This window comes from Kryptolebias marmoratus, linkage group LG21, assembly GCF_001649575.2.
Source record: "Kryptolebias marmoratus isolate JLee-2015 linkage group LG21, ASM164957v2, whole genome shotgun sequence".
Lineage (NCBI taxonomy): Eukaryota > Metazoa > Chordata > Actinopteri > Cyprinodontiformes > Rivulidae > Kryptolebias > Kryptolebias marmoratus.
The window spans coordinates 14,189,383-14,216,159 of NC_051450.1; the positions used below are offsets into that span (position 1 = coordinate 14,189,383).

General features: G+C 39.9%; 1 protein-coding gene across 1 annotated transcript; it reads right to left on the bottom strand.

Annotated features, from left to right (window-relative positions):
- Positions 1-1,037: 1,037 nt before the first annotated feature.
- On the bottom strand, positions 1,038-25,952 carry ube3c (ubiquitin protein ligase E3C). Its single transcript, XM_017406311.3, has 24 exons — positions 25,839-25,952; positions 25,207-25,317; positions 25,027-25,080; positions 24,582-24,656; positions 23,532-23,678; positions 23,312-23,427; positions 23,046-23,203; positions 22,217-22,370; positions 21,190-21,410; positions 20,912-21,063; positions 19,627-19,814; positions 16,800-16,886; positions 16,529-16,686; positions 16,149-16,375; positions 13,200-13,304; positions 12,944-13,031; positions 11,222-11,319; positions 10,680-10,812; positions 9,358-9,605; positions 6,676-6,888; positions 5,017-5,205; positions 4,870-4,936; positions 4,143-4,273; positions 1,038-2,563 (listed from the first exon to the last, which is right to left on the bottom strand). The coding sequence occupies exons 2-24, from the start codon at positions 25,270-25,272 to the stop codon at positions 2,393-2,395; spliced, it is 3,246 nt and encodes a 1,081-aa protein (XP_017261800.1). The 5' UTR covers positions 25,273-25,317; positions 25,839-25,952; the 3' UTR covers positions 1,038-2,392.
- Positions 25,953-26,777: the final 825 nt, after the last annotated feature.

Here is a 26,777-nt window from a genome sequence, read left to right on the forward strand (position 1 = left end):
TACTTGTTTCCCTACTCCAACATACCTGACTCAGTGGTTAAATTACCTCTTCATGTTCTGCAGAAGCCTCTTAATCACCCATTGATTCAAATCAGGTGTGTTGGGGCAAAGAAACAAGTAAAACACGCAGGATAGTGGCCTTCGAGGACCAGGATTGGAGACCCCTGAAATATAGGGTCTTCAAATAACAACAGCTGCCACCAGATGGCACTATATTACAACAAAACCTGACCAAAGAGTTCCAAGATCTTGAGCAAGTATTTTCTCACTGAAAAAGTGTCCAGCTCTGAAGGCCTAGTCATAATCTCATCAAAACCCCATGTCAAACCTTTAGTCTAATGCTAAATTTGCAGTAGCACACATGCTGATGGAGAGCAAGCGACAGTCTCCAATTACCCCGAAGTGCTCACTGATGTTTCTTCTCTCTGGAGGAAGACAAACAAGCATAAAAGCTTTAATTATCCCTTAGAATCCCTTTGAGCAAGCTAAAGTATATAGCACACACTGGAGATGATTCATAACATGCTGCATTAACGTTGTCAGTTACAATCCATCACAAAGTAATAGTCTTAAATAAATCTCATCGTAATTGAGATGAATCCCTCATTTCAATGACAAGTCTGGTTTTTAAGACCCAATTACCACTATGAGTTCTCTGGCCCAGCTGATGCTGCGGGCTTCCGGCGGCGACACGAGCGGGGAGGCTGGTCGTTTCAGCCCAGGCGAGAGGACGGAGAGATGGATCGGGTCCAAAGAGGGATGGAAATCTTCCTGGGGCTGCACTGCATCAGAGGGCAGGTGGATTTATGACAAACGCACACAGTCTTAATTTGTGCTCAACCCGATAATGCATCTCAAGGCCAGAACAGTTTCTGCTCAGTGTTTCTTAACTGGATGTTTCTTTAATTATATGTCAGAGGCCGTAAAACTCGAGCGAAGATTTCCCCCACAAAGCACTGTTTTATGTCTTGGTCATTACTGTAAATTACAAGTAACAAGAAAACTAGAAGGCTAATGGAAGGAAAATGCAAAAAGAAAAAAGAAAAGGAAAGTGGTTTTATTCATCACTGAAACGGTTTTCAACTTGTTGGTATACTGATCATTCGTTTGACACAAACCTTTATGTACTGATCAGGTAAGGAGATTGTTCACCTTGTAGCCTGTAGGAATGGAAACAAAAGTCTCCACTCGTTACACAAAAGAAAGAGAACCAAACCTGTACAAGTTACAAATACATGGGTCGTACAAGAGCAGTTTAAAACATGTACATATTCACAAAACCATAATCATGTAATCCTTTCTCCCGATTTATTCCAGCAAGACCAATTTCCTCCCAGCTTCAGAACTGCTAACGTTTACAGTATGGCAATCAGACAAGTAATTACTGCTTATGATTTGAGAAGTCACAAAAACTGGAGTTTCAGTGACCTCTACATGAACACAACGGTATAAAAAAAAGCTTCTCTGGCTCTGCGGCCCACACCACGAGGTGGCTTTAGAGCCCGACAATCCGTCCCCCTTTGTTGTTGTATTGCCTTTTTTTTATACCAGGTAATCTTTGGTGACAAACAACTGTCCATTAAAGGGATAGTTCAGTTCTCTTACGGTTAGGGACTGTGGAAAGGTTATGAACAAGCAATATCTTACCTGTTGTAGATGGCATTTTGAACAACCTCAATTTGGAGGGACAGAGTTTAATTGTGACCAGAAAGTGGCACCAAGACCAAAGTGGACTGCTGTCATCTTTAAACAGCTCCAATCTTGAAAGTGTCATAGCAGTCCATGCAAACACAATTATATATACTTTTACACCTGCTATCAATTTAGCATTTTACTTTCTTTCCCACGTTGCACCAGAAGCTGCTAGAACATCCTCCACAGAATGACAATCATGGAATTATGTGTAATGTGTAATGCAAAACTGACAGGGATTAACACTATAAATCAGAGATACCCACAACGGGTGAGATATTATTTGTTCATAATCTTTCGAAAAATACTCTGACTTCAAAAGATATGCCCTTTTCCTTTAATGTTAGCTGACAGAGTATCTGCAACGCAGTTTTCTTTCAGCACCTAATACTTCTCGCGAAATTCAGCTGCATCCCTGTTCTTCTCAAGCGATTAAAAAGTCAATTACTAAAAAGATAATGGATTTTTTTTTTTTTAAATCCCACTTATATTCACTCGTGCACCTCTTTCCTCAGTCTATGAGTGAGTATTACTCGCCCTCTTGGCACACACACACACACACACACACAGAAACACACAACTAATCAGTCAGTGCATTGTTTGCCATCTCTCATCTTGTTTCGAGTCTTCTACTCCAAAGCCGCCTGAGTGGCAATGAGTCTGTAGACGCAGGAGGAGCGCAGCCTTCGCCCCGCTCAGCTCAGCTCAGCTCGAACCCTGCAGACGACTCGATGGCATACAGCAGCTTGCTCCTCATCAGCTGCTGGTCGCAGAACTCGGGGAGCTTGAGCAGGTTCATGCAGGTGCTGGCGGTGGGCAGGCGTTCCAGATCATTTCCACCGTTGTGGATGCAGAAGGCTGGGTAGAGCTCCTGTCAGCGAATGGAAGGTGTTAATTAGCGGCTGACGGACTGCAGACAGAGCTGAACATCTTGGGGTGTTTGAAGCCAGACAACAATATCAATAACGATCCCAATTTCCAAACCAATTCAGATTGAGCAATAAATGTCTGCTTCCACATAGGGATAAATGTTAAAAGAGCAAAGCTAACACCGTGGAAGGATAAATTTAGGAAATCAGCTAAGAGCTTGAAAGGTTTTGAGGAAGAGACGGGCTCATCGTTTGACCCTTGGATGAGATGCTGGATGGATGGTCGTTTCATGTTGTCTATCTGGATTCTTTTTTCTTTTTCTTTTTTTCTTTTTTAAATCAAACCTCACAGTTGATGAGGCCACTTTGTCTGCAAACTATGACACGGACCGTTTCCATCATGAACAAGCGACTCCGCCCTGATTTCCTCCTGCTATTTAACGGCAGCGTATATGTCTCATTGGCAATACTTGCGCGATTAAATGGCTCTTTGGGGGCTAAGCCATAATGACCCCATTTTTCTGACAATTACCGTATTAAACTATCGTTGCTTATTGAGAAAGTATCATTACCACTGCTATCATTTAAAAAAAAAAAAAGGGACAGCTTCCATCACCTTTTTTAAATGGCTTCCTCTGACAGAGCTATTTCTCCTCTAATGAATCCTGGGCTGTTTCACGACAGCTAATTAAGGCTTAGCTGGCTCGAGCTGAGGGCCAGGTCAGGGGCCACTCCCCCACAAATTACCACCCTTTAAGTCCCACAGAGGGTGGGAGGGGTGGCGTACCCGCACGCTGGCCAAAGTCAAATTGATTAAACACAGAAAGAAGGGATTATTTAAAGCCGGGAGGAAATACTGCATAAGAATTTTAGGGGAGGGTTTTTCCACTTACTGCTTTAGAGCAGCAATAACTTCTTCTTGAGTAATGACAGTAAGAATAATACTTAAACAATCATATTATGATTACAGGTTCTGGTCAGACAAAGTGTGGCATAAAAACTCTTTAATGGTCCTGAGTATCACTTTCCACCATTTCTCTGTAACTCCTTAAGTGTCCCACAAATCAAGTCAGTGAGAAAGTGAAACGGCTTCTAATTAGGACATCATTTCAGAAATACTTTGCTATCAAGATTCAGCATTTAAAATAGGTAGACAGACGTAGTTTCCTGGCATATTCATCTCCTAAGATATCGCTGTTATCTGCTATGTGACACAAAAGGAAAAAAAGGTAAAAAGTTCAACCTTCTACCAAGTTCTGAATGACAATATTTGTCCAGCCAAGGTCTCCAGTCAAGCCCAGACACGCACAGAGCTGCAGACAGACTTCTTCAACAGAGGAAGGTCATGAACTATAAAACAATAGTGGACGTGGAGATAAGAGTTCACCACAATGCCCTTCTCTGAACACACCTAATAGGAAAATGATCATTTCGAGGGTTGTTATCAGTCTGAGTATTTTCATTAGAAGCTCATTAAGACGTGAACCTTCTGTTAAGTCGGGGAAAACCTGATGGGAACCGCCGATACCGGGAGGAGGAACGATGGCGGGAGGGGAAAGTTCACATCTGGTAGCGGCTCACCTTAAAGCCCAGCAGCGGCGGCCGGGAGCAACTGGTGACAAACTTCAGCAGTTTGCGTTTTTCTTCATCTGTGAATCCTTCGACCACCTCCCAGAAGATCTGGATGACAGGGTGATTGGCAGAGTACCCACCTAAAAACAGAGGTTATGGAAGAGAAATTACATAAACTGGATGCTACATGAGGCTCATTTTAAGTGAATAAGGGTTTAACCTCTACCCAGAGAAGAGGATATTTCAAATCTTTTGCAGTGGTTCAATGGAAAGGTTATGATGAACTGTTAGTACTTTAATTGTTGCAGTTAGCTCTCTGAACAGCCTCAATCTGGAGAAATAGGTTAATTCTGACCAGTTTTGACGAGCTAAAGGCTAGTCCAAGCAGAGCTAAAATGAAAGTGGATTGCTGCCATCTTAAAAAAGCTCTAATTTCAAAAAATTCCACGGCGTTTCATGCAAACACTATTTTATAAACCTTTATATCACTGCCGATTCTGCAATACACGGTTGTTTACTTAACTATAAATATCAAACTATGAGGTTTTTAAAAACACATTTCAATCTCCAAACGTGGGTCATTCATGAATCTATCTAAAACAGGTAAGATATCGATTGTTCATAACCTTCTCAAAGTACCCCACTCCAAAGGATCTTAACTATCTTTAAACTCTCATCAAAGCAAGGCAACACAGACGCCCCATGCTGTAAATAATCAGAAAAGCCTTTAACTTACCGGAATAGTTTGTGAAGTTTTTCAGATCATCAAGACAAATTGGCACATGGGCCCCAGATATAAGCACCTATTAGGACATTAAAAAAGAATCAAATCATGTTTTTTGTAAGTTAAAAAGTTGTTTAAAGCCTCGGTGTTGTTCAATACCTGGATCTCCTGCTGGTCGAACATACGCAGCCACTCGAGGTTGACCACGTTGGCCAGACCCTGTCTGAAGGCCAGGCAGTGAGGCCTGATCTGCTTGTTCAGCCTGTAGTCGGCCACTAAGTGGATGTAAGCGATCCGATTTGCTGTTGTCACAGGAATATCTTTGCCTCCTGGCTTCAGTTCAACCACCTGGATAGAAAAAAAGTCAAGAATAGTTTTTATAGAGCTTTAAATTTGCCATTGTAGCTGGATAATACCGTCATCAGATAATTGCCCAGCATACTTTACTATGTATTCAGGTGCCAGATGACCAACAAACACTGTCAGGTGAGTTTAATTCAATCAGATAAAAGCAATTAAAATGTTTTCCAACAATGTTCTTCTGATTAAAGGTGAGCAACTCAGAGAGTGTGTGGTTCAGAGCTTTTTAGTGTTACTAAATATAGCATCACTGGACATCTGGTCCAATATCATTTGGCCCAAGGTTCTTTTTTCATTAGCTTTAGAGCAGTTAGGACTTGATATGATGTGCTCATCTCTGCTCATAAAGTTGGGTGTATGATTTCATCGACACGAGGACAAAATATCACGTTCATCTTTTCCTGATGCACTCATTCTGCATTTGGTGTGTACGATCCTAATGTTTTCACAAAACGGTGACTTAACTTTTAAAACGGGGGTCTAGTGACTTTGCTCACTTTTTATAGTTTGCCTTATTCATTTTAAAACTGTAATATAGATCCTAAATAACCTCTAAAACATGGGGGGGAGGCTATAAAGCTAAATCTCTGTCGACTCAAACTGCATCAACATCTGCTTCCCAAAACTGCGGCAAGCAGAACTCAGTACCTCTCTGACAAAACCCTTACAAAACCCAATTGATAAGCTTCACAAAACCATTTAGTGCAACAATATTGACTTCAGACTGCACTGTAATAGAAAGGTGTGAGGCATTGTGTTTATTCCCAGAATGGCCTCACATTCAGGAAACCATTTTCTGCCTTTTTCTCCTTCACAGTGGATTCTGATTATGTGCTAATGTAAGAGAATTACTGTGGTTATCTTGCTTGCTTTGGCTATCTCGCAAGGGCAAATGCAGGGCAGACTGCTCCCGGGTGTGTGCCTAATCTTTCACAAATTGTTTTCCCTATCGTGTTTGCGATGCCCTATTTGCGATCATGAGGACCACATTGTAACTCTGCCGTTTCAGGTGTTGTTTGAGAAGAGTTAATAAGACGCGTTAAGGCCCTGAGCAAACAGGGGCTCTGTGTGCAGGTCTGAGCGCAGATGACTCAGAGTGGCGGTGGTGGGTGATCGTCTCTTCAGCCTTGAGCTTTGGGGTGAAAAGGGGAGGGGGGGAGACGGGCTTGAAAACCGTTGACTGCTCCTGTCAGGCGTGTTGCGAGATAATTTGTGGGAGGAAAGGCAGGTGGAATGGTCAACAGAGCTGCCGAGTTCCCTGCGCCGCAGCGTGGCTTAGAGTGACAGAGGTGACGTGCTTTATCTCTGGCGGAGCTGAAAAGTGGTGCATCAGGAGGGGAAATGAATTATTAACGCCACAAAGAGAAACCAAACAGGAGGAAGGACGGGCAGGATCCCGAGGTGCTGTCAAAACCAGAAACGGAGGTGAAAAATAAACACACAAGTCAGTCCAGTCACCTGAGCTTCTCCCAGGTCGTTGTTGACCACGGTGAAGTTGAGGCCGAGCTCCTCCACGTCACCCTCATAGCTTTTGAGGAAGAGCAGGTTGCGATACATTTCTGGGTCCAAAGACGCCAGGTGGTGGATGTCCACATCTGCACTGGTTCCCAGAAGTTTGGATAAGAAAAAACTGGCAAAAGGCAACTCCACCAGCATGTTCTCATACAGCGCCTGTGGATAAAAGTGGACGTCAGCCAGGAGAAAGCTGAAAAATAAGCAGGCAGGACATCTTATCTTTGCAGTTCGCCATTTAGAGCGTCAATAAACCCATAATGTTCAGCACAAAAGTATCACTAAATAAAACAACTAAATGGGCGACAGCATGAATCAAACAGGAGTAATGTTAATGAAAATATGTAAAAACAAAGAAATCTGATTATAAAATACAAAAAACAACATTATTATGGTTCATATCAAAGAATCAAGCATTATGTCAGTAAATCTAATCACATCATTGTGACTGAGCTAAAAAACAGAGAGCACAATCAATCTTAAAGCACGCAGGCTTCTTCTTCTTTACTCCATTCAAACTTTATAAATGCCGATTCTCACCTTGACCTTTAATGCAATTAAGAACCACAGCCGGGCAGGTGACTCATAAAACCCTAAGCTAATGTACTGGAATAGTCCAAAAAAGAGCCTATTGAAGACATTAAAATATACAGGTCTTTATAAATGATAGCGCTAAAAACCCTGACCGCATCAGCTAAATGGATTATAAATCTAAAGGATTTCCATAATGCATGCATCTTAAACACACACAAATGCATAAATCACGGCTATTTTCTAAACACAGGTTAATTGCACAACTTCAAACATTGTCTATTTTTTATGCAAAATAATCCACTTAGCATTACTCTTGTGGCCGGTGCTCATTTTAGACCATATGCGCTGTGTGGCCCCTTGAAACCTATCAATAACACTTGTGCCGGGAAGAGGCAGCAATAAGTATATGGAAAAAACTTGTAGCCTTATTTTTTTCAGTGCCACTCGCCTAATTTATGAGTGTTTATTGCCAGAAATTGTGCCAAAATGACTTGGCTTGGAAAGAATTAATTGTTATGGCCCAGGCCTTTTAATATAAGTGAGTGCAGTGGCAACGCAATTAAAGCAGATCGCGGCACCATCAGGTGGAATAAATGCCAGCAGCACTGCAGGTGCATTCTGTTAGCTGCCAAATAAATTCCTTAATTTACAACATTAAGAATCAATAAAATTATAATGCCTTCCAAACGCATCTCTATCAATCAGAGGTGCGACACTCTCGCACCTCCAAGTAGAGATCATTGAACGGAGGCTGGTGGTGAAGGAGGATGAAAGCTTTTTTCCCCTCCACAGTTTACAAAGTGAGCAGGCTGTCGCTAATGAGGCAGGAGGGTTTGTGCTAATGAGATGAACGAACCCCAAAGATAATCTCTCACAGGTCATGTTGCATAAATGTGAAACGAGAAAGAATGCCGACAAACATCATGATTGAGATATCTTTTTAATCTTTAGGCTGAAGCCACAAATGCAAAGTAACCTCTTTTCATGTTTCCCCATTTGTGGCTTAAATCTTTCAGCTTGTCAGCGGGGTGGACAAGCGAGGAAGAGGGATGATGACTGGCCCCTATTCTGATGTTCAATCCCATTTCAGTGAGTACTCCAGACAAGCCTCTCCTGGCTGTAATACATCACCTCCACAACAATGGCACGCCTCGGACATTAATTAACAATATTAATCTCCTGTGTCCTTTGAGCTGCGGCGTGCACTGTGCACAGTGCAGCAGCGGTGATGCAATCTCGATCCATATAAACGGCTGCCTTTTATCCAGGCAATAACGGCACTAAACAAATATCAATACGCCTCTCCAATGGCCACTCAAACGTCTGTTTTTATGGAGAAGGAAGAACTTAAGGTAGGGTTAATTGAAAGTCAAATTCTAATTAATTTCCCTTAGCCTAATTGCCTGTACCATTAGCTATGGAGAGCATATCACCACAGAAGCAGGAATGGGCAAATCGTAGCAGCTGATTGATCACTTCTCACTTGCACAGAATACCGAGGAGAAGAAAAGCAAACGCAACAGGAAGAGAAGTTGCATCGCTATGAAGTTTACCAGACTACCTGGAGCTGTGAAAGAGAGAAGAGCCCTGGATGTTGCTGACTGTAAAACAGATCAAAATGCTATTACCACATGCTTTGAACGCTTATTTATGTCCTGTCTTTGTGGGCCTGCTGATTTAATGCCAGCCAAAAGCAATCGCTACAGAAACAAGAGGTAGGAATCATCCGCTAATGGAAGCCCTAATTGAGAGGCGACCCGCTTGTCATGAGGTAATTCTTCTCCAGGATGAGATGATATCCCCTGATCGAGGAAGGCATCTTGATAAACAATCACCACCACATGCATTAAGGATGATTTAGAAACATTAGGCTCTAATAAATAGTGCCATCAAAGAAATGAAGGGGCAGATAAACAATTCAGTCCACTTATTAGAAAAAGGGAACAGAAGCTGTTTGAAGTTGGAACTTCCACCCAAACAAACACAAATTAACAGGAGTTTTTTTAAACATTGTGAGCTTTTTGTCAATAATATAATTACTTTTATACACCTGATGCTTAGGTAGTTTATTAAGTTTGACTTCTGGAGGCTCACCTTTCCAAGGATCCTGCCCAGGAAGTAGTAGTGTCTCGTGAAGGAGTCTCCCACAAGCATCTCTGCAGCCGGGTTGGGATACAGCAAACCCTCGTTGGTCGTCTTGAAGAAGCCCTGGTTGGGGTTGAAGCCCGACTTGAGGAGCTCGTTAAGGAACTCACGAAAGATGCCGCCACCGTCGATGCCCGCCTCGTCCAGACCGTGCGCGTTGAGAAGGTGGACTCGGATCTTCTTCTTAAGGTCCGTCTCTAGTTCAGGGACACATCATGAGGACAAATTAACAATGACGAAGCAAGAGAGGGGAATATTCAACGTCCGTTAAAGTTTATGATCACAATAACATTTATTGAAATACTTTCGTTCTGTAAGATTTTACAGACATTTTACATTTCTTTTATACCATCTTTCAGCAGTGGTATTAGCTGAGTCAACATGAAAGCTTAGGTTTCTAGATTATGAACATATTATTCCCCTAAAATGGATATAACCTGAGATTATTTTATAAAGTTCAAAAACAAAAACATCAATGTGATGCACTCTTAAAAAGATAAGTGGAGAAAAGAAAGACCAGGTGCCTTTTAAAAAGAGGTGTTTTGATAGACAAAGCAACAATGTTCTCAAAATGATGGTTTCTATCACTCACCTAATTAAAAACACATTGTTATAACCATTTTTTTTATATTGTAACTTCATCTATTCTTGACATTTCTGCTTTCATTATCAAACAAACAAACTGTTATTGTCAACACATAAATTGTTCAAGTGTAGAGTATTTTCCCCCAACAAACGAAATTTGCCCAAAAGCGCTTTCTTGACCTGCAAAATATTTAATTCAAATTCTCCAGCATGTCATCTTTCAGAATAATAAATGCTCAGCGATAAATCAAAGCGGCTATAAGTTATAGACACATAAATGATATAGATCATGTCTTCAGCTCAGGTCTCCTGCTACTCTTTTTAATCAGATTGCCCCCCACCTAAGTACCCTTTCAAATTCAAACACAAAAGAGGTGACTTAAAATAATTGATTCTGTTTTTATGCGGTCCATTACAATAATCAGAATCACAATTATGCTTTACTGAAATTCAATAGTCTCCGCAGGAGAGGAGTAGCCTTCATCTTTAATGCGAGCTGGAACCTTGCTCTTCATAACCGAGGTTTTATAGAGCATAATAAGTTTTAGTTATATTTCCTACACCTTGCTGCTCCCTCTTTTTGTGTTAGTTTAAAACAGATGCAGACAATAACACAGCAGCCGCAGCTCCTTTGCCAGACAACGTGTGCGATAACTCACGACATGCAACAACTGTGCTCTTGTTACCGTTTTCTGGAGAGAGTTTATCGTAGGCGTCTTCGTAGATGTAGTTGCGTCGGATGGTGACACTGATGCCATCGGGGAACGGCCCGTCCCCTTGCACGTCCCGTTTGTCAACAAAGATTAACCTCTGGAAGATCTAGAGGGTGAACGTCAGTGACAGAGTCAGTCATGAATCCTTACCGGACATAAAAATGTACGTTCTAATATATGTATTTCATCTTCCGCTGAATTATTTGCATTTTTCTCTTTTAAAATGCAGCAAAGAAAAAAACAGAGGAGAGGTGGGAACTAAATTTGTACTGATACACATCAATCAGGTCATGTATTAATATTAAAATTCAGATTTGAAATGACTGTACAGAGTGACAATTATATACCTCCCTAATGGAGTAAAGAGTGCTCAACAACAAAATAGTAATAAATTCACACTAACTTGCACCTTTAATACATATGCAAGGCATATAATGAAACTTTAATACCCCCCCTTGAAATGCATGATTCCGGTACACTGTCTGTCGTGGCTGTGCGTGGATCAGCAGTGATACCTTCACTCGCTCCTCGAAGGGAACCACAAACGGGAGCTCTGTAAGGATGGCCAGATGTCGCTCTTCAGACACGGACAGCTGCGGAGGCTCGGATCCCACTGCAGAAACACACACGACACGTATTATTTTAGAGTCATCTTACTGGAGATAGTAAAACGCCGTTTAAAAATTTTAAATGAAAACATTTACAAGATTCTTTCAATTCTTTTACTTTAAACAGTAGTACTTTTATTATAGTGGGTGATTATTGTTAAGAGCTTATTGTGTACCAGTTTTGACTTTTGTCTTGTGTGTGTGTATAAGTTGTTGTTTTCCGACTCATTAAAAGGCAGAAATCGGAATAAACTCTTTAAAAACAAAATACAGACTCACATCAAAGACGTCTTTTTCAGAAAAGTCTTCCTGGTCTTTAATGCTGTGCAGAGATGGAGCCTTCTGCTAGTATTTTGGGTTGTGTTTTTTTTTTTTTTTGTATTGTTTTGTAGTTGTTTTTTGTGTCTTGCATTGCATGTTTGTGATGTTTTAACCTTCGGGCAGAAGGAAGTCTGAACAGAGAAGGTTTTTCTCAAACTAGGAAATAAAAATGAAGTTTGATTTCTTTCATAACTGAAAGCTTTTGTGCCGAGTGTGGTTATAAACCTGCGCTGGCAGCCTGACAATTACAGCTCCTAAAATGGTAAAACCCACCAACTTTCCAACTTCTCTTGTTCTTAATCATTTTCTATATGGCCGGAAAAATGTTTGCCATTCTCTAGAAATGAATCATTGACAAATTTTCAGTGACTGCTTTAATTTCAGACTTGTTTATAGGACTCGGCAGCATAAAAAATCCTTCCCAACATCAGCCGTCCTTTTTAGAAACACTCATCTTACATCAACATCATTCCTCACTGTTAAGCCCTGTGGTTAAGACTTATTTCACTGTTTACAGACCAGCCATTAACGGCATATCCGTCCTACAGCCTTTTAATAACACTCTTTTAATTAACTCATCTGTGAGCTGCCTATCCACTTACTGAGATTTATCCAATAGGCTAATGTTTGCTTAAACCCAAGGTTTGGACCATTTAGCCCCCCCAAAGTCACAATCACCATCCCGCTCTTCACTTTTTTCCATTCAACTGCAGCTCAATTATTCTGCTCAATTAGTCAACCTGATCTGCATTTTCCCATCAGGTTTCCATCTTTGAGGAGAAATATGGCCTCGGAGTGGTCAATACGCGTCTCATTTATCAGCCTCGAGTTTGTCCATTTAAGGAAATGAGAAAAGGCCAGACAAACACACGGACCAGATGTGGCTGAGTTCATCAGGTACTCTCACACTAATTGAATTTATCCCATACAGCCCCTGAGCGGCATTAGAGAGATCATACACACATTGTTATCAGTCTGTTTTCACGCTGTACATCACGGACATGTTGAATGGCTCAAAGTGAGGCTGCGTGCGTCAGTGTTTCATCTGAGTGTGCCTAATTGAGTCAGTGCATACAAAATGTGTTTAATTGGTTCTGCTGAAAGCTGAGGTTAATTGCTTCGTTTAGATTTGTTTATTCTTTTATGTAAGGTTATTTTTATAATAAATCCTTGAGTAATAGACTTACAGGATGCAAACATGGCGATTTTTGCCCAACTAATTTCAAAAATAGGTGCACATATTAAGACTAGTATTTCCTTCTGAGCAAAAAAAAAAAAACCCAAAACAATCCAGACGGGTTTCAGTACCATCAAGAGTTGACTGTAGAGGCCCGATGTGACCCATCCTCCGAGTTCTCCACGCATGTCTCGCTGAAGGTACGTACAGCTGGGTGACCTGGAGAGAAAAGAGGATTAAATAAAACAAAATATTTAAAAACAAAATCCTCTTTTCTTAACTGAAGTCACAATTCTTAACAGTCTCGTAAATGTGGCTCCGTTTGTAAATTCACAAACAAATTGAAAGTAAAGATGAAAAAAATAAAAAATAAAGATAGTTGAGCACCTTATCAGCTCGAATGTTGACCTCCTCGGAGAGCCAGTGACCTGCAGGACAGAAGGGTCGCCTGATGTCGCGAGCCTTCACCATCTTCACCAAGTTAGTGATGACCTAGGTCAAACACACGCAGGAGCATATTTAACTCTAGCAATAGCATTCCAATTCAATACACAAACATCAAATTTAAGTGACGCTTATTAGTTGAAAACAAGAAATCCGACAAATGTGAAGGCTTTCAAATGGGATGAGGTGCTTTATCTCAATACAGGGGAAAAAAAAAATCCACTTGAGATTTCAGCCATTAATGCACCATTTATGGGGAGTATAAAAGAAAAACGATCCGTGCCATCCCTCAATGTCCAGCCCTGTTAATTACCAGTGAGGTCTGCTGACATCAGCCATCGAACAGAAGGTGCTGAAACCACCCAGCTAACTGAGCTGCAAGAAGAAAAATCAGCCATCGCTTTCCCAACAGGATGTTCATAAAGGAATATTTCATTTTGACGTAACGCAAAATTAAATACCTAGTTTTTTTTTTTCCCATTTCAAGAATATATTCTGATTTTTGCTGTTTTATTTTAAAGTGACGGTTTAAACTTCTGAAGTTGGGCTCTGTGGAAAGGATATGAACAATTAATATCTTACCTGTTGTAGATAGCTGTTTTTGAATTGGAGAGAATTTTATGCAGATCAACTGACAGTGATGAAAAGGTTTATTAAATAGTGTTTAAGTGAACACAATGACATTTTGAGGTTAGCTGTTTTAAAATGGCAGCAATCCACTTTGGTCTTAGTCATCTAGACTAGCCATTAGCTCATCAATACAGAATTAAACTACTTCTTCAAACTGAGATTGTCCAAATACTAATCTACAAAAAGGAAGATATTATTTGTTTATAAACTAGCTAAAGACTCCAACTTCAGAGAATCTGAACTGTCCCTTTAATTATTTTTTAAGCAATATGCAAGAAGACAAATAGTGAATAAGTTAGTTGGTATTTAAGGTTGTTATTAAACATCGTTGCTTTGATAAGTGAAGAAATGCAACAAAAATCTTGGGAGTGTCAGGTTTCCGTGTCAGATGTTTCCGCAGCCTTCCTCTGATCACAATAGGCTGCCTTGTTGCTATGGCAAGTTACAATTAGGACACCTATGATGATGTCACAGATGTCATTGTTGCGATTAAAGTTACAGCCAGTCCAGTTCCATATAATACCCCAGCTGGATTATTTCAATCGAAATGTTCTCCTCCAAGACATGTCATTTTCATAAAGTGACCATCAATCACAGCCAATCAGCAGGAGGCAACCAGAGTGCGCAATAATGGCAAGTGCAAAATGCTGTAAAATGTACGTGGAGATGGGTTTGGAGCAGACCTACCCTCTGACTCTGGGAATGAATAAGCATTCCTTAATTAGCCCATCGGGTTAAGTGCAAACCTTAATGGGCCTTTCCCAAACTCCAGCGTGACATCGTTCTCCAAACATGGCCAAGAAGAAAGTTCCATTAGCAATATTAATACAAGCTTAGTTGATCATTTTCATTCAATTAACTTCTTTCAATTAAATAGATAGCTCGACAATGGAGGTGATAAAAGATGGAGAGGGACGGCTGATGACACGAACCAAACATTAACGTGTTAGGGGTCAGCGGCGTTAAACCAACTGTAAATCCCACTGTTCAATTTGGAAAATGCATTTTCCCTGCTCTTCACTTCTTTAATGGGTCGTTTTAGCTGACAAGAGGCCTTTGAGCAGATCTTTTATGAAAACTCCCAACGTGCTCCTTGTGTATTCACCCCACTCTCAGAGAACAACGGTGTTCACTTTTAAATCCCTTTAACAGCCAAGAACAAAAAAAAACTGAAGTGCTGTTTCCTTCAATGAGAAACGGATCAGGACAAAAAAGAAAAAGGGACAGATGTAGGATGAGACAAGAATTAGGCTTTCTGTCTAATTTCCTGAGTAAATAACCAATAACCAACCCTCTATCTTATTGGCTTTATCTCGTCTTTGCCCGCTCATGCATATATAGTTGACTTCCACCGACACAGATAACCATTACACTACTCTGCCTCAATGCACAAAGAGACCACAAAACAATTAGGTCTAATGATCATACTTAGATATCCATGGAAAACAATACAACACGTGAGCTCAGATGAAGGACGTTAGACTCAGAACGGAGCTGCTACACAAACATTCATTTGGAGATTTAACATTAACTCGTTCTTGTATGTAAATTTTTATATATTCATGTCCACGGTACCTAAAATCAAAGGCAGCTATTAAGTATTGTTCAATACAGAGATAATTTCAAAATCTGGATCCCTATGAAAAGGTGCTTAAATAGAGCCAATTTGGGATTTGGTTTTAAACACATGTAAGCTGGGACTCATCAAAAATAATTTCATAAGAAGTCAACAAATCAGTCTATATATCTGCTGTCTGAGTAGTCGTAATTTCTCATTTTTAAATATTTATTATTTTTAATTTTATGGATATGCAAGTTAAGTACAGGTTTCTTATTATGCCACCATTGTTTCCAATATTGTATTGCAAAACAATAAGAAATTTGGATAATCTGCAAAAATTTTAAAGGCTTTAGAATTTGGTTGATTTTTAAAAGACTGATTTTTTTGGTACAAAATCAAAATTGTGCACCCTTTTATTTTTGCAAACATTTACAAGACAACCTTGTGCTTTTGCAACTATAAACACACTGCAGGATCTTTAAAGTAGTCAAAGGTACCAATTTGGCAAAAAAAAAAAAAAAAGTACAAGAGGAAATTTTGCTTTTGTTTGACTATTAATAAGTTTATTCAATCATTGACACTTTATCATTTATGATGTGAATTGAAGAAGAAAAGAAAAATAAACTGAATAACAGGATAAAGCATGAAATAATAATGGCAGCCTCTCAGCTGTAATGTGCTGGCAGCATTGTTCATCTCACCTTGAAGAGCTGCACCCAGCGTTTCTGCTCGGCCTGGATGCGCTGCTGGACCTCGGTGTTCGTCTTGACGCCGACGCTGCGGAAGGCAGCCATGTACTCCTCTCTGTGCTCCGCTTTGGTCTCGGGGTAGGCCAGCTTGATGATTCCCAGGCATGCGTCTCTCAGACACCGAGACAAAGTCACCAGCTCTGACAGCGTGAAGGGCATCATGGAGGACTGTATTTGACCTGTTAGAAGGGAGAACATGTTCACAGTCTGCTAAGAGAAAATAACGCTTATTCTGCTACGAACACATAATAAAGGGTGTAGATGTTAGCAGCCAATAACAGTAAAATGTATATCTGCAAAATCAAGTTTAATAGATAAAATAAATCCGGCACCTTCCATTTCATGGCCAAAAAATTCACTGTCATGCACCGAGATAAGAGAGTGACTGAAGAGAGAGCTGAAGAGATAGAAGAGGGGAATGATGCGGTTCGAGTCCTCAAATGACATCGGAGAGCCTCGGGAGATCAGCTGTAGCAGCGGCACCATGGAGCTGAGGAGGCAAAAACAGAAGAGAAGAAACCAAGTTTAAGAAACATAATGTCTGCAGACAGAATGCAAAAAGGACTGCACGTATATCATAAAAGAAGCAAAATAAGAACTCACCCGGTAATCATTTTAGTTTTCATGGACGTTATCAGGTGCCAGAGATGCCTCAGGAAACGTGCGTTGAAAGCTAAGCTGTACAGAAGTCTGCAGGCACAAAAGCACATAAAACAGAAATATTTGTTTTGATTAAACGTTCTCCAAGATAACGTCGAGATAAAATGCTTCGCAGACATTTCAAACGACACAGCCCGTGCGAGAACCAATAAAATTACTCTCAGCCAAACTGTCGGCAACGTTGAGATTGTTAACTTTGCCCGGTTTACTAGAGGACACACACACAAAACAAAAGAAAAAAGAAAAAAGAAGAAGGGAGGAGGGGGACAAACAACACTGTAAACCAACATTTCTGTTATAGAATTTTCTTGGCCTTTCTCTGCTTTTACATTTTGTGAGAACCAAAGGGAGATTAAATGAGCCATTAAGCTTTATTTAGGCGAGGCACCTTCCATTAGTAAACTAGTTGTTGGAGAGGGTGCCCAGCTCGGGTCATAAACTGCTCCCGTGGCTTCCTGCTGGAGCCCCATTTAACTTAATGGTCAGGGAGCCAAGACAATGGAGGAGGAGGGGCACCCTGGTCCTTGCTGTGACCCCTGAGCGCTAGTATGCTTCCACACTCGCAGCGAATTACGTGATAACACTGAGAAGCACCCACATACCTTCCTATAGTCGCACTCAGTGGATTGTGGCACCGAGGTGCGAAGCTTCTTTGTGTTCAAATGTGTGTGCATTTGTGAATACCCTTAAATTGCATGGCTTTTCACACCAGGGGTAAACACAGGTGGCAATAATGTGGTAAGTGAGCTAAAAAGCTAAATAAGGTGCCCGTGCATATAACAGGGGCTTGTCTGTGAGTGACAGTTCTGACATCTATAAGGACTCATGCCTTTGATAGAGCAGCGGCGTGTAATCACATTAGAGGAGAAGAGTAAAGTTCAACAGATGAAACAAATCAAGAGTTAAGAATCCCGCCATCCAATAAACCGAAATTACATTTTAAAAAAAAATCCCAAAATGAAAATGAACGTTGGGGGCAGACTGTCAGGCAAACCTCGGTGCGGCTTGAAAAATGGCCGGTGTCGAGCTCAGACCATCTGTCAGTGCAACAAGGCTCAGAAGAGAAGCACGGAGTAGCGCTGGGGGCTCATAACAAGTCATGCGGGTGTGTGATTGAAATGAGAAACAAAGCACTAAATGCCAGCTGACATGCTGATTTACAGCCAGAGAGAACCCAAACTCCCATTTCAATCACGGAATGAACCACTAATAAACAAAGTCAAGACATCAGAAGGGGTTGTGTGTATGTGTGTGAAAAAGTGTCTTGATAAATGATGCCTGAATCATTTCATTCCGCTGTGATGAAAGAATCTCTGATCAGCCGAGAAAAACAACAACTCGGGTCGGACTCGATAGCGCGAAGCACGGCGCAGGCAAGTTTCTGCCTCCATGCAAATTAGTTTCGCAAACTTTTCAACTAACACGGCAAACGTTGTTATTTTACGACAGCAGGAAAAGTCACAGCAAGCGTTCAAAAGTAAATGGAGATCACTTCAATTAGCAGGAACCCCGTTAGCGGCTGAGTGTCACACCATGTGAAACCAAACGATCAAAGCAAAATTACACCAAATATCTAACTCTGACAATTAAAGTGAAATTAAAAACACTCCGCAGAGCAAAAAAGGGTTTGATGGAATTAGGAAATTTACTTAAAAATCTGTCAGCTGTGAGGGAAAAACACAAAAACAAAAAAAAAGCAGACAAAGAGCAACTTTATAAGACATTTTACATATTTATTAAAAAGGCAGTGTGCCGGGCTGACTGCACAACCTCTCCTTTTTTACTGTAAGAGCAGTAAATCAAGGCCGGGATGCAATTTGCTCCCCTTAGCCTCTTGTAAAGCTATCCCGTCCACTCCTGCAGTGATTAATCTTTCTCAGTGAGCTAATTATTTTGTACAGATATCCGATAATGATGGAAGACGAAGGGCAGGATTTATGATAAAAGTGGAGAAGAGGAGGAAGCTGTTAAAAAAAAAACAAGGAAGACTGAGAGGACAGAAGCTGGAATTCTTTAAAATTTTGCCAAACTGTGACAATATTTTTGCTGAAAACTGGACATGCTCGATTTGTTCCTGTAAACATGGATTTTAAAATACAATTGCTCACCTGGCATGAATTGTATTTTCCTTTTTTTTTTTCACACTTCACAGACTAGACTAGTCATCTGACAGCTATTAGCTTCACTAATAATTAACTCCAGCAGGTTCACCAACCATGAAGCCCAGTCTAGCTCACTTCCTGTTTGTCAATGCACCATCCAGCCCCCACACCATCCCAGCTCTAATGTAATCAACCCAAAAAAAAAAAAAAGAAAAAAAGCGAAAGAGCTAATTTCCCTCATCCAGAACTGACAGCTTCCCTGACATCCCTGTATCTTCTGCCGGTTGTAAATGCCAGTGGGTCCGGACCCATGATAACTGCCTGCCTGCCATTATTTACATCACTGCTTGCAGCGCAGAAAGACACAGCTTCCTCCTCAATCAGGTAAGTGTGTAAACAAGCTGATGGGATGCAAGGCTGATCTTGACAAGATGTGTAAAACGGTATGAAAATTGAAAAAAGGCTTTAAATTTATTTTTATGTTATGCTTTAATGCTGCTTCACTATGAGATTCACCACATTTACAACAGACTAAAGATGCATCTGAATTATAAAGGATTACCTCCATCTCTGCTACATTTGATGAATTCACAATAAGCTTCTGCTGTTTTCAGTGTTTAAGGCTCCTCCAAAAACAAACCTCTCACACCTGTTTTGTGTTTTTGTACCTGACTTTTGGCACCATTAGACGATGTTGCACCATGAGAGTGTGACAAATGGACGCCATCATGGTGAAAACCTCCTCGCTGGCCGAGTCCCTCCACACCAGGTTCAGCAGGGCGTTCGTTTGTTGTTTCATGTCCAGCTTGCGAACGCATTCCTCCGTTATCAGCTGCACGGAAATCCGGCTGTCATCCTGACAACAAAGAAAAGAAAACGTTTGAAGGACTGGAATGAGCAAATATGTACATATTAGTAAAAAATTTTAACGTGATATATTTTAAATTAAAAGTGCTATACAGAAGTCTAAACCTTCAGTTAGATTTAAAGGACTACTTTAGCTTAAGTTGCTTTATCTTAAGTTTTAAAAATCCATGCCCAAATAGAAATCTTTTATCAAATATGGTATTTTTAAATCTCTTATGTTACAAAAACCTTGACAAATATACGGTTTTATTTGAATAAATTACAAAAATGGTCAATATCTACCTAATTAGAAGTAAATATTAAAGCAACTAGTAGCCATGTTCTAAAACATGAACACTGATTTAAACACCTATTTTAGTTACAAGTAAACACTGAACTGTTTGGTGCCATGAGTAAATGTCCAACAGAAATAGTCATAATTTAAAAAATAGTTGTTTTTTTTAACCAAGTGTTCAAATATTTGGTTGCCAGATTGAAAACAAATTTGTGCCCAAAACAAAGCCTTCATTTTCCCATGACTTTTCTTTTTTAACCTCATAACTGATGAGCCTTGATGCCTCATTATTGTATAATTTCTGCAATCAAAGTTTACTTTTTAATGATCAGGTAAAGCAAGATAAAATGTTCTTAGTATCTGTCTGATATTTTAGCCAAAGACTGGAAAAAGTAGAGGGTTTACTGAAAATATGGGGAGTAAAACAGTGTACTGCACCCATCAACAACAAAATAACCCCTAACAGAAAGTATCATGATGAGGTCTGTATCTTGTACCCAGAATGCCTCAGTAAAATAACAAAGGTCAGATTACTTAGGATTTTGTGACCAACGGAGTCACCCAGTTTTACTCACTGTACGAAAAAAAAACAACTTAGCTAAAGCAGCATCTTTATATTTCACATATATAATAATAATAGTGATTATACTACTTTCCTGTTGTGAAATGAAAATCATATGCTGACATAAAAAAGAAAATACTAGTATAGCTAGATGAAAGTAGAAGTTCAACAGGGGCCTATTAAAGCATAAATAAAACTATTGTATTTAATGCAAATTTTATGTTTACATAATGTGTTGATGTCTGTGTACCTGCATTGGTATAGATCGGAGGTCAGCATCATCATCATCCTCAGAGTCGCTGTTCACCTCCGGCTTGCTGGTGTTTTCTGACACAGGCAGCAGTGGCAGCAGCGTCTGCAGAGCCCGAAGGTACAGCAGGTGACCCTCTTCTGATAGCGAGCCTGTCAACATACGCGCGTCATTACTGTACAGTACTCCCGATCCTGCCGTTCTCCCTGCGAAGTGCTTAGGTTAACACGCAGTAAAAAGAGACGCACAGTTCGCCAGCTCCAAAGTGTGGCACTTACTTAAGCAGTTCTCCCCTGCAGAAAGGACAAAGTAGAAGAGCCACGGCGCCTGGCTCTGTGCTGCTGAAGAAGAGCCAATTGTGGCCTGGAGGGAGTTCAGGAAGGCCTCAAATGGAAATGCGAGACGGCGGTCCGACAGTGCCGGGATAAAGAAGTGAAATATCTGCTCGGTAAACGGTGCAGAGATGAACTCCTCGGTAAAAGCCGCAAACACAAACTGCCTACCGAACAAGAAACAAAAACAAAAAGAGTTGTTAATGCGCTGTGCAAAAATGTCACTTGGAAACAAAAATCTGATCCAAACACTGTTGGTAAGCTGCATAGTTTTAGCACCGTCCTGCCCCCCCTCAGTGCATGAGACCGCCAATATTGTCTCTCCAAACAGAGCTGCCTTGTGTAGCTCAGTCACACACATTGACTGGCAAAGTGAGATAATTAACTGTTAGAATCACTGTGTAGACAAGTTTCTCCCACCTTGCCTTTCTTCAGAAAAAGAAAGGAAGCCCCCCCTTTTGTTTGTTATGAAGAATGTCTCAACGTGAAAGCAAACAGTCTGACTTTCTGCACTGCAGCAAACAGGCAAGTCTGGGGTACTTTTATGGCATATTGTAAATGGTCTCTGAAGCAATTACTGCTTCACCGATGACTAAAAAGGGACAAAGACTGCTGCCGTTTGTCTGATTAGTTTAATGGAGGATTTTAAAAGAGACAAAGACGTTTGCACGTTTGCGTTCTGCAGGTACCACGCTTATCTTCAGTAGTGTTTACAGTAGATAGCGTGGGGCCTGCAGACATGGGTAGCTTTTCAGACAAATACATCAAATAATTCTATACATCAGATGTTTTTCCGACACTTTTAAATGTCAGTCAACAAATTATTAGACTATTTAGAAATAAAATAGAATTAAAATGCAAATAAGCTCCAATTAAGCAGCTAAGCATTTAGATTTGAGCTTGACACACTTTTTCAAACGCTCTCCTTCCTCCACAAATCAGATTTTAAAGGGTATTTTCTGCCTTGGTGTACCTTGCGCCTGTTGTGCAGGAGGAGTAAGTAAAGTGCAGAGGTTTGAGGATGTGCTCCAACAGTGTGCTTGCCAGAGGAATGGAGGGAGCGTCACTGTACTCCAGGCTGCAGGGGAGCCTGTGATTTACAAGAATATACAGCGACCTGTAGTATCCTGATGAGAGGAGAAAAAGAAAAATTAATATTTCCAATGGAATTTCAGTTGTGTTAAACAGAAAGCAACCATGCAGAAAGACATGTTTGAGGTTGTACAAAATATGGCTAAAATGAAAAATAAAATAATAATTTTGATCACATTAATTGACAAATTCTAACAAATATTTTGACAACTGACTCCACCTGCTCATAACATTTTAAACTTTAGGTCTTTAAAAAAATCTATGTGAGAACACATATTGCTGAAAAATAAACAAGATAATTTGTCTGAATAATTCCTAAGGGCCAAATACTCCAGAAAAATGCAAAAGCTGTGAGTTGAATCTGACCTGGTCTCAGACACAGAGAGCTGCACTTGAACAGAAAAAAAATATTTAGTGTCTGAACACTTCTGTTTGCTCATCCTAACAATTCACAGTCAGGTATTTAATGTTTGTTCCTTTTTTGTGTTTTTTTATGTTGCAAACTACTGAATAAGATTCATATTTACAATCATAAAACTTTTCTCCTAAAACATTAGCAAAAAGGCTTAACCATCCACACCAAAAAGTTCATATCTTCAATTATTGCAGAAACATTAAATTAAAGCTCATGTATTAAAACAACAACACACTCATTAAAACCGCTTTTCATTCCCAACAAGTGAATTAAGGCAGAGTCACTATTAGCTTACCTTTCTGAACCATATAGTGCAAAATCTGCTCGAGTAAAGAAGCTACATAGTTGGCATCTGGAATAATAGGAAGATAGGTTTTCTCTGTAGAAAAAATTTCTAGCATGCGCATGGGAACGGCAACATTTAAACCTTCGTCTGTGCAGTTTTGCAGGAGCCTGGGAAGAAGAGACAACGAGTGAGTTAAAGTCAGCTTAATCTCATGTAAATAATAATCGTAACAACTTCCTGTGTGTTTAAGCTAATACTCAAATAAGCAACCGTACCTGCAACAGAAGCCCAAGATGCTTTTGATCTGAAACATACATGTCTGTTTCTGTGGGCCAACTAACAACTTCACAAACTGACTGTTGTGCTTCACCAGATTCTGGCATAACCATACCTTCAGACACACAAAGAAAACTGTAAGGAAGTACACGTGCAGCTACAAGTATCTATGAAACCAACAGTGCTCTCACTGAAAATGGGCCAAGTTCGCATTCTCACCAATCTTTGTGCATCCACATTCTGTCTGTAAAAAAATATAAGTTGTCTTGATAAGAGGCAGAGAGCAGCACCATCCAGGACATGCTGAGCTCCCCCTGCCTGTGACTGGCTGACGCATTCATCAAACTTAGCCCTCTGAATGGAATACTGTTGAGACAAAAAAAAGGAACAATGACACACGAATACTTGAACAGCACCATAATCTAATTTTCAGGAACAATGAAAGATGCAATAACAAATGAATCAATACTAAGAATGTCTTCAACTTTTCTGAGTAGAAACAGGTCCTATTTTTTTAAGAAGCTCTTTATGTGCTTTTGAAACAACAAATTTTGTCAAACAGTATTGTGTGTATTTGTACAGTGAAGTACACCTGGTTCCTTCTGATGACAACATATCACGTGATCCCTAAAGTACTGTATTCAACTCAAAAGTTTAAAACTTATACAGTAAATAAACTAAGTTCTTTTGGTTGCTCCCTTCTTCAGGGGTTGCCACAGCGAGCAAACTCGCATGAACGATTTGGCAATTGTTCTACGCCGGATGCTGTTCCTGCCACAACCTGGGCTCAAATATGAAGCCTCGGGATTACAAGACCGCGGCACTGACTAACACCCAGACAGCAAATGAATTACCATAATACATAAATAAATACAACTCTGGTTTCACTCTAAAAGGCCAGAGTAGCAAATTAACAGCACCAATACAAGTAAACAACACAAACATTTCAACATTTTCAAAAGTAAAGTACAGTAAACGGAATTTTCCTGCATCTTGACCACATTTATAAAAATATTTAAAGCATCCACACATCCATGAGCAGAGATTTTAGGACCTCCCTCTCTCCAGCTACAGTACTCAGCCCATCTCAGAAGAAAGAGGAGCTCTGAAGACATCCTGGTGACAGCTACTACAGCGAGTCCAAAGTCTCTCCTGAGACATCTGGACAAGACGCTCAAACCATTTCAACTCGGAGAGCTCACCAACACTTCTCTAAAATTACTGAAACCCTCACTCTGTCCATATGAGAAGAACCAGATACAGACGTACCTGTTGTTTCAAGTCCTGGTAGCCACGAATGTAGGACTGAATGATGATAGCATTCTTGAGTCGTTTTCTTTCATCCTAAATCAGCACAGAGCACATTTCAGAAATGAATAAAGCAGTGATGGAACTGAAACTAAGGTGCACCAATATCTTAGTGTTTTGAAACTCATAGGACAGAACTAATATCAAGACAACTATCACAATAGAAATGTGGTTCGTGAGTCGGTAACAATAGCCTAAAATTGTTTTAAAAAAAAAGACGCCATATGGTCTGAACTGTCAACTGAAATAAAACCACTTAAATGATCGTATGCGTATTACTGACACATATAAATGTCAGTCTGGTTGTACAACATTAGCACCACAGTCCATTAATAATGTTTTGCAACAAAATGCATGCACTCAAAGAAAGCTAAGACAATTTAAAAATGATTTGCAGGGACATTACCTCTCTTTTTCGCCTTTCTTCTTGAGTGCGATGCAGCAAGGACGCTTTCTCCTCCTGAAAGGCAACACAGAAGACAAAAACAAGAATAACACGAGAAGAAAATGTGCTTCATAACTCCTGCACGGATAGGTGACGCATTAGGCTGATTATTACCAAGAGCAATGATCTGATGAGGCTTACCTTTTTACTTGCTCCTCCCAGTGAGACCTTGGGTCTTGTTTTGAAATCTCCCTCAAAGCTGAACATTGTTAGTTTTTTCCCATTGATTGAGTCAGAAGTTTTCACCAGTTTCTGAAGAGAAAACGAAACAAAAGTCGCAATAACACTAAAACCGGAATGAAACAAAAAATAACCTGACAAACTGTGATCTGACCCTAACTTTCAAACACCCCGAGCTTACTAAAGGCATAACCCTTAAATTATTACTTCTGAATTTACGTGGCAAACGGGGACGACATCTCTTAAACAACTAGTCAGATATTTAGCCTGCTGAGAGTCTCAGTTTTGGCTGCAACAATAGTTAGCATGACTCAGCAGCTGTCAGGGGTATATCAGGGCTATTTATGTTTTCCGACACCAGATAACAAAGATGACAGTAAAATACTGAACAATTAATATATACAAGTGACAGGGCGCATTGATATAGGTGTATTTAGTCGGATTTTCTTTACGTTAGCACTGAAGCTAACTAGCTACCGGCTAAGAAGTCACACAGGCTAACTTTACATTTTTCTAACCGCACGTCTTGACAGAATTTATTTCACAACACAAACCCCTGAAAATCACACGCCAGCAACCCCTGAACTGTTTACCTTTGACTTTTGAACGAAGAAGTGAAGCTGAAACACTGACACACAGAAGGTTGTTGAAGTAAACCCAAACGTCAAGTCTTCTTTTCCTCCTCTCTGCAAATCAACACAACACAGAAACAGTTAACTACATCCGGTTCCTGCTCATTTCCCGGCTCCTGATTGGACAAATATGATGTCAATCATACTTCGACCCGCCTTTCATCTAGACCCATTGAGAAGCTTCCGTGCTTGAATTGCTAACTTGTTCTACCTGCATCACGAGTCAGCAACTTTTACAGGTAAATCAAGACTTATGTTTAATCTCTTTTCTACAAAATAAAACTCCTATAGGGCCACAAATCCTACTTGATAACACAACTGTAGTATGAATTGTTATAACTAAAATGTAACTTTATTGTTTATTATTTCTATTTTTAAGAATTAGAAAATAGGAAAAGAACAAAATCCATATAGTTTATAAAAGAATATTGCACTCCTTTCCATATTTGTCTTTATTATGTTAAAAAATTTGATTTTTTTATAGATTTAAAGACGGACCACACTACAAAGTTGCATAAACAAAATTGGTCTCAAGCTAAAATATATTAAAAATGAAAGTAAAACTTATAGCTGCATTTTAAATGCATTTTAGTGGACATTAATTAATATTTAGCAGGTAACAGAGTTAACAGGTTTACTATTGTAATTTTATTCCATAGTTGTAGGTGGAAAAAGCTGCTAAAACAACCTATTGTAAATTTAAATATTATTAAGTTCAAGTTTGTAAAAGCCAGTGGTGATTTACGTTTAGTTTAGGTTAATTATGGCAAAGTATTCAAAAGTAATGGAAGAATTGCTGTCCAAAGTCCAAAGAAAATTTTTAAAAGAGCCTGAGAACTACAAATTAAGACTACTAGTTTAAAACAAAGTCTGCATCACAGGAAGAAGATGTGAACAAAT